Raw genomic sequence first — 9,174 nt, forward strand, 5'->3', positions numbered from 1 at the left:
CGGAGGGGGGGAGGGGGGAATGGATGGGTAGAGAACAAAGGCTTTATGAGCCCATTTAAGAGCAGAACGCGTTTCGGCGTTGGGGTTCACTTTTTTGTCCCCCAGCAGGGTTTTCACCCAACTTGAGTCTGGGACCGCCCCCCTCTAGACCAAAGTCCTCACTGGATGCAAAGTTCGCCTCCGGCTTGGAGAGCGACAAGAACGCTGCGGCCTCCCCCGCTACTCTTCTCTGCCTGCCTAAGGCGGACTTTTAACCCCTCCCAGAACCCCCATGCCATAACTCCCGCTGGCCTCCGTAGCGTCCCGCGGACCGCACCTCTATCCGCGATGGGAACTGCCGAAGGCCGCTCTTCTTGGAGGTCTCTTGATCGCTCACCTTCCTCCTGCCGCCTTGGCGCCCTGCCCGCGACGGCGGGAAACCGGGACATAGACCTGGCCCGGAGCGGAGGTGAGCACGTCCACCGTTCTGGGAAGATGGGAGGGGAAAGGCGAAGACGCGCCCTGATGACGTCAAGGTGTTTACTTCCGCGCGTGCGACTCGAGTGAGGGGAGGAGGAGCTGTTCGATGACGTGGCGCGAGGCAGCCGGAGAGCTGCCTAACCCTCGCGACCCGGCCCAGAGCAGAGCGCCCACCCTCGAGTGTTTCCCGCCAAACGCCGGCGTGCGCTGTGGCTCCGCCGGCGAAGCCAGCCCAGAAGTCCCGAAGGGACCCCTCCTGTTTCTCCTCTTGTGCGCAAAAGGGCCAGGCGACACCTTTTTTTCTCAGTGGTCACTGCAAGCCTATCCTACCTTCATACACCTACAGTGATGTGATCCTTTGCCAGGAGCGGAACCATCCTAGAGTTCGGCGTTCCACGACATTCTCACCTTGCTCATCCTGAAATGACCTGTTCAAGGCACGCAGCTCATGAGTTGCAGAGCTGAACTTCTACTTCCGTAGTGTCCAAAACTTAGGTCGCCCACGCTGTCCAGTTCCTTCATAGGACCCTGCATTTTAATTTATTTCCATGTTTATTTTCTACCCCTTTCCCCCAACTAGACGCAAGGGCAGCAACTTTAGAAAATCATGGTACGTGGAGCACAGCAAAGTGATTCAAACTGGACCGTCAATATTTTTTGAATTCGCTGATGGATGAATGAATGATTGAGCTCCAGAGGAGTTAAGCTCACTTTTAATGGTTGTGGAGTCCTTGGAAACCACAAGAACTGAAAAATTAAACAGATATACAACAATCGGGGTGGGGTGAATTTTCAGAAAAGGTACTTTGGGAAGCAGGTCTTTCTGTAATAGAACCTTACATTTTTGTAAGCAGTGTCAATCGTAACAAAATCCATGCAAGAAGATTGTTTCTTGGACTTTTCAATCATTCCTGCTGTTAGAATTAACCAACACTTACTGCCAAAGAAGACAGCTGAAGTCGTCACTTTAACTAAAGTTCACTATTCTCCTATCCAACCAGGCTTCAAAAGATGTCATTGGACTCCAAGATTTTTCTGTGCTTATTTAAAATATATGTATACCAACTCCTTTTAAATGGGACTGATTAACGTCTCCTAAAATGCAAGTGAGTGAGAGCAGCTTTCTAACAGCTTTATATCTCCAAACCTGGGAGCTACAGGAATAAATGAGATAATAGGAGAATATCCCAGATTTCTCTCATCCATTAAAGGAATCCCCCAACATCCTGCATTCTGTTAGAATTCAAAATATCACAACTCAGAAAAACCACAAAAAAAGCAAAAATACATTTGTAGTATAGGCAAGGTATTGGTGAGTACAGGGCATGGTGGTCACTTTTAAGAAAATGAGCAGAATCAGTTCAGGCCAATGACAGTTACCATTTACTGAGCACTTAGCAGTCAAAAGTAATATAAATTTTTTCACTTATTCTTCACAAAAACCCATACAAGTAGGTTATTATCACTAATTTTCATATATGGGAATCAAAGCTCACATATTTGCCTCAAAACAGAGGTAATACAACTAGATTTCAAAGTCACACTAATACCACTGTACTGTAATGGGAGATGGAATTATCTAAATCTTGGTGGCTGATATATTTTCTTCCAGTGTTTGTAAATCAACTATTATAGAATGACTCCATTCTTGTATGAGAAGCACATAGTGAGAGTATCCAGAATAAAACCTGCAAGCCAAGAATAAAGAAAAGTAAAAGTGAAAAACTCAAATGTTGTTTAACGTTATTGATTTTAAAACCAAGGACGTTTAAAACATGTCACCATTAATAACCATGTACTTAGGGCTATTCCATATTGAAAGAACAACAGCTATTTCCTGCTCAGTGAGTTTACAAATTGCAATGGCAAACAAGATACAAATATAGAATGAAAATAGAAAATACATGGGTTTAATCTGAGAAGAAAAGTCAGTGTTCTCAACAACACTGAATCTATTTCCTGTTATCTTTGGGTAGAAAAAGAAAAATCTGAAGGAGGACTTCCCTGGTGGCGCAGTGGTTAAGAATCTGACTGCCGGGCTTCCCTGGTGGCGCAGTGGTTGAGAGTCCGCCTGCCGATGCAGGGGACGCGGGTTCGTGCCCCTGTCCGGGAAGATCCCCAAGCCGCAGAGCGGCTAGGCCCATGAGCCATGGCCGCTGAGCCTGCGCGTCCGCAGCCTGTGCTGTGCAACGGGAGAGGCCACAACAGTGAGAGGCCTGCGTACCGCAAAAAAAAAAGAATCTGACTGCCAATTCAGGGGACACCAGTTCGAGCCCTGATCTGGGAAGATCCCACATGCTGCGGAGAAACTGAGCCCGTGTGCCCAGAGCCCATGCTCCGCAACAAGAGAAGCCACCACAATGAGAAGCCGGCGCACCGCAACAAAAAGTAGCCCCCGCTCACTGCAACTAGAGAAAGCCCGCGTGCAGCAACGAAGACCCAACACAGCCAAAAATTAATTAATTAATTAATTTTTTTAAAAAAACCTGAAGGAAAAAAAAAATAAATAAATAAATAATAAAAAAACCTGAAGGAAATGATATTCAAAGAAGTGTGAAAAGTATGACTTACACCCTGCTGCTATTGCTTCATAAGCAGTCTTTCAAAATGTTCTTGAATCTAAGCAATCTACTTCAGAGCATCCAGAAGACAGGAAAGAGGCTCAGTATTAGATTTTTTAAATGGAGTAGAATTTTAAATCCTCTTCAAGAAAGAAAGGAGAGAATAGAACCACTGTTATAGTTTAACTGGGGTAGAAAGGAAAATTATCAAAGATATTCATACAATGAAATACAGAAAGTCAAAAACACCAGACAAATGGCAGCATGTAGAAAGCTAATCATAACAGGAAGTCAAGAGAGTGAGCAATAGTGTCAAAGTTCATGGATTTTTTTTTTTAATCCATGAATTTGACCAAAACGATAGTTGTCTGGTAAAGAGAAGTAGATAGGAGCCAGACTGTAAGTGGGTGGGAAGAGAAATAGAGGGCAAACTGAAAAGGTACTTAATGCATTTGGAGATGTATGGTTAGAATCAACTAAGGTAAATGAAAGGAGAGAAGAGAATAGCCAGAAAAAGATGCTGCTGCTACAGTGTATGTGTGATGATTCATGGTCAATGGTATCATTGGGGTATGATTAGAAGGTCTGTTTAGGAGACTTGAAACACAGAGGTACTGATGAGGGAGAAAAAGCAAGTTCACATTTTGAGAATGAATGCAGGTCTGGAAGAGAGAGAACAAACTTTTAGTCAAAGTAGGTATAATGAATCTGCATTTGTGACAGATTTGTATCCCAAAATATGAATCTGATTGTTCCTCCCTATTTCCCTCCTTTATTTCTGTCTTACTTGTAAACTAAAGACCTTTCTTCCGCCCCAGCCCTCACCAAAGCAGAAACAAAGATCCAAGGACACTGCTAACCTAAATGCCAAGATCAGAGCTTCCTGTGCATGCTTGAAGAACTGGTTATTGCCTCTCTCAGACAGATAAGACTGAGCCTAGAGAGGGCAGAGAGAAGGGAGAATGTAATGAGAAAGGAAGAACTGATCAAAGGAATAAGGAGCCCTCAAAGTAGGCAAGAGAAAGAAAATCTTTCGTTAGAAAGTTCTAGTGGCAGGCATTCAAGAAGATAAGCCGTCTGAAGTGTGGACCATTCCTCCTTTTAAAAGTAAATAAAAAACCAAAACTGTGACCAGTTAGTCACTTAGCAGTCCTGGATACATGTAAGCCTGGAAAGAGAGAGGGGAGCTTGTACGTTCTGGAGGGAATGGAAGCATAAAGAACCTCACTCCCTAACCAGAGTTAGACAGAAACAATAGGGAATTTTCCTATGAGTGAGGTAGTGGATCCCATGCTAGTTACATATTCTATTAACATGCATGTAGGATGTTAGCAATTTAGGCATTTGGAGGAAAATATTTAGATGGCTATACCGTAGAACTTAGAGAAGTACCCACCTTTCAGTTCAAAAGTAAAAAACAACATCATCCTACTTTCTTCTCTCTCTTTTTTTTTTTTTGGTGTCCAGATATTAAGATTTGAGTAAGTATCACAAGGCCACTTACCAAGCAGTCATTAATCATTCATCAATAATATCATTTAATTGAGAGGTCAATAAAAATTGAGACACTTTTAGTCATTATCAGTGAAAACTGGTGCTTTACACATATGCGTATAATCGTGCATGAATGTGTGGCATTCCCATTATTCTATCAGTAAAATAGGAACTCTTTCAAATAAAAGCTCAATGGGTACTCTAACTTCCTATTCATTCATTCATTCATGTGTTCATTCAGTAAATATTAGAATGCACAACTATATTATTCACCCTTCTTAATATCCATAAAGAGGCATAAAAATATGCGTAAGAGATTATCACTACCTGCAAGCAGTCAAGGAGCTAAATATTTAAAGGAGGAAAAACTAGCTAGAGTGATGAGGAAAGACTTTTTGTAGTTAATGGCATTTGAATTGAGCTTTGAAGGTTGGAAAGATTTCAATAAATGCCAGGGAAAGATTCTGGATAGAGGAAATCTCACAAAGACATGAATAGGGTGACCAAGATATTATTAATTATGGATGATTGACAAATCTGCAAAATTGATGTTCTATCGCTGGTGACGGTCTCTGTAAATCTTTCATTTGCCTGAAGGTGGCAAGCTGGGTTTATCTGAGAAACTTCAGCATCAACATTATTTGAAGGAAAAATGAAACAGTACTATTTCTCTAGAAAAAAAAACAAACTTTCATTGACATTTAACTTGTAAAACCAAAAAGTGAAAAAGATTGAAATTACTAACAAGTAAATACCATACATATTTAATATTACTTATTTCAAAGCACACAGATTTTGTATTGCAAGTATTTTACATTTAAATTTTTTAGTTTTTGTTGTCCTTATTGATTTCTTACTTATGATACAATTTTCTTGTAGGAGAAAGAAAGGAGCTTATGCTTTCAAGTATGACCATTAAAATCTGTGATAGAGCCTGTATATAAGTCTTTGGGGGTGTGGTAAGGTTTATTGAGGCATAATTTCCAAGTAGTAAAAAGCATCATTTTTAGTGTATAGTTGTATGCACTTTATGAATTTTGACAAGTGCATATGATATGTAACCACGACTATAATAAAGATATAAAACAGTTACATTATTCTAACAAATTCCCTTGTGCTCCTCTGTAGTCAATCACTTCTTTCACCTCTAGGCCCTGGCAACCACTAATTGGTTTTCTGTCTCTTTAGTTTTGCCTCTTCCAAAATGAATGGAATCGTACAGTATGTACTCTTTTCTGATCTGGCTTCTTTCATTCAGCATAATTACTTTGGGATTCAGCTGTAGTCGAATACAGTTGTAGTGTGTATTAAAAATGTAATCCTTTTTATTGCTGAGTAGTATTCTGCTGTATGGATGTATCACAATTTATCAATTCATTAATTCAGGGACATTTATGTTTCCAGTTTTTGGTGATTATGCACAAAGTCAATAGAAACATTCATATACAGGTTTTTGAGTGACCATATGTTTTCATTTCTCTTGAGTAAATACCTAGGAGTGGAATTGCTGGGTTGAATGATAAACGTATGTTTACAAGAAACTGCCAAACCCTTTTTCCAAAGTGGCTGGTCTATTTTGTGCTTCTACCAGCCATGTGTGAGAATTCCAGTTGCTCTGCATTCTTGCTAGGACTTGATATTTTCAGTTTGTTTGTCTGTTTGTTTTACCCATTCTAATAATAGGTAGTAGTGGTATGTCATTGTGGTTTTAATTTGCATATCCCTATGACAATGATTTTGAACATATTTTATGTATTTATTTGTAGTCTGCATATCTTTGTTCAAATCTTTTGCCCACTTGTGTGTGGGAGGGAGAGGTTACTTATTTTATTATTAAGTTTTGAGAATTCCTTATGGATTCTGGATTCAAGTCCTTTTTCAGATATGTACTTTGCAAACATTTTGACCTAGTCTGTGGCTTGCCTTTTAGTTTCCTTAATTGTGTCTTTCAAAGAGAAGAAGTTTTTAATTTCGATGAAGTCCAATTTATCAGTGTTTATTCTTTTGACTGTGTTTTTGGTGTGTTACCTAAGAAATCTTTGCCTAATCCAAGGTCACAAAGATTTTCTCATGTGTTTTCTTCTAAAGTTTTTATAGTTAGGTTTATAATCCATTTTGAGTTGATTTTTGTATATGGTACAAGGTATGGGTCAAGGTTCTTTTTTTCATATAGATATCCAATTGTTCAAGCATCATTTCTTTATAGGAGAAAAATGTAGCAGAAGTGGAGACTTACACTTTTAAATTATACAGTTAAAATCTGTGATAGGTCCTGTTTGAGTGTTTTTTTCAACTTTTTGTTTTTCAGTTTTTTCACTTTACTTTCCAATTATTACACCCTATTTGAAAAGAGCAGTTTGGATAAACAACAAGATCCTACTGTATAGCACAGGGAACTATATTCAATATCCTGTGGTAAACCATAATGGAAAAGAATATGAAAAAGAATGTATATATATTATAACTGAGTCACTTTGCTGTACACCAGTAATTAACACAACATTGTAAATCAACTATACTTGAATTAAAAAAGTGGTTGAAAGCATGGATGGACCTTGAGACATTAGGCTGAATGAGATAAGTCAGACAGAGAATGACAAATACCGTATGCTATCCCTTATATGTGAAATCTAAATAAATGAAAAAAGAAAAAAACTGAATAAATAAATAAATAAATAAATAAAAAGAGCAGTTTGTGTCTCGGTTTTTCTGTCTCTCATTTCATTCCATTTAGTAGTGTCAGAATTTTGAGGTATTTTCCTATGACACTATCTCTGCACTACCTAGAATTATGGACTTTTAAACTGTAGAGAGTGCCAGCCCACCTTTTAGAGATGAGGAAACTGGGACCTTAATATCTCCATTGACTTGCCCATGGTCATACAGCTAGACAGAGGCAGTGCCAAGTCCAGGGTACAGCTTTCCAAATCTCAGGCCATTGCTCTTTCTGCCAACTGTTTGTGGCCTCCTTATTGAATGTGTCACTAACTTTATTTTTATTAAAACTTTACAAATGTTTTAAATTATTAAAAAGATTTTTTTAAATAGATCAATAATGAAACAAGAGAACATTACAAAAACAAATAGGAAGGTTTATAAAAATAATAAAATTAAAATTAAAAAGTTAAATTAAAAATTTAAATGTAAAAAATTAAATTTAATTAAAATTTAATTTAAAAATTAAAAATATATTCATTGAAATTAAAAAGTCCATGGACAGTTTAAACAAGTCAAGAGAAAATCATAAAGTAGAAGACAGAGCTTAGGAAATCACTCAGAATGCAGCACATAACTATGAAGAGATGAAAAATATGAAAAAGAAATTAAGAGATATGGAGACTAGACTTGAGAAGACCCAATATATATTGAAAAGGAGTTCCAGAGTGATAGAATAAACAAAATAGGAAAGAAGCAATATTTGAGTAGATAATCACTGAGCCACAAACAGGAAAAAATAAAAATGATATATACCTAAACAAAGTGAAACATAGAACACAACAGAAGGAGAGAAAATCTTAAAAGTAACAAGATAAAAAACATTTCCTACAAGGGAAAAATAATACATTATCAGCAGATTTCTCATCAATAAAAATAGAGGCTAGACAATAGAATGACAGGTATTACCACATTGTTAAGGGAAAATAATCAAGAAGTCTATACTCAAAGTATCATTTGAAAGTGAGACTGAAGTTATTTTCAGACCAATACTAAAATAGTTTAATAGTAATAAATTGCTGCTTAAAATATGCTCAAGTATATACTTCAAGATGAAGGACAATGAAGCCAGGAAAAAGCATTGGCTATAAGTACTAATTGTGGACATAATAGTTAGTAAAAAATACTGGTAAATCTAAATTAATATTGAGTGTTAAAAAGCAATATTGATACTTATTTCTAAGTTGAGAGGGTATTTGAAAAGGTGAAACCAAATTACTATAATAACATGAATGGGGCTTCCCTGGTGGTTCAGTGGCTAAGAATCCGCCTGCCAATTCAGGGGACAGTGGTTTGAACCCTGGTCCAGGAAGATCCCACATGCCGTGGAGCAAATAAGCCCGTGCTCCACAACTACTGAGCCTGTGCTCTGGAACCCACAAGACACAACTACTGAGCCCATGCACCACAACTACCGAAGCCCATGTGCCTAGAGCCCGTGTTCTGGAACAAGAGAGGCCACCGCAATGAGAAGCCTGCGCACCGCAATGAAGAGTAGCCCCCACTCGCCACAACTAGAGAAATACTGCGCACAGGGAGCAAATAAGCCCGTGCTCCACAGCTACTGAGCCTGTGCTCTAGAGCCGCGAGCCACAACTGCTGAGCCAGCATGCCACAACTACTGAAGCCCACAAGCCTAGAGCCCGTGCTCCACAACAAGAGAAGTCACTGCAATGAGAAGCCCAAGCTCTGCAACAGAGAGTAGCCCCCGCTCGCGGCAACTAGAGAAAGCCCGCACCCAGCAACAAAGACCCAAGGCAGCCAAAAATAAATAAATAAATAATAAAATAAATAAATTAAAAAAAATAAAAAGAATGATGAGAGGGTTGAAGCTTCTAAGATTGTATATTGTTCGAAAGAGGCTGACGATATCTTAGTCTTGGTTGCGTGTGCATGTTATAAATTTAAGGGTAAACACTGAATGAATAAAAAGAAAGAAGTGTAT

The 9,174-nt window shown here is 38.7% G+C and overlaps 1 protein-coding gene across 2 annotated transcripts in view; it reads right to left on the reverse strand.

Moving 5' to 3' along the window:
• DHX40 (DEAH-box helicase 40) overlaps positions 1-484 on the reverse strand; it is a 52,078-nt gene extending 51,594 nt beyond the window's left edge. Inside the window, exon 1 of one of the 2 annotated variants that reach the window (XM_024127704.1) lies at positions 377-484. In XM_024127704.1, the coding sequence (XP_023983472.1) occupies positions 377-428 (52 nt within the window). In that variant the 5' untranslated portion in view covers positions 429-484. Of the gene's footprint in view, positions 1-316 lie in introns of both variants that reach the window. The other variant, XM_024127703.1, reaches the window with a different exon arrangement.
• Between the last annotated feature and the right edge of the window lie 8,690 nt (positions 485-9,174).

This window comes from Physeter macrocephalus, chromosome 14 (assembly GCF_002837175.3).
Source record: "Physeter macrocephalus isolate SW-GA chromosome 14, ASM283717v5, whole genome shotgun sequence".
NCBI lineage: Eukaryota > Metazoa > Chordata > Mammalia > Artiodactyla > Physeteridae > Physeter > Physeter macrocephalus.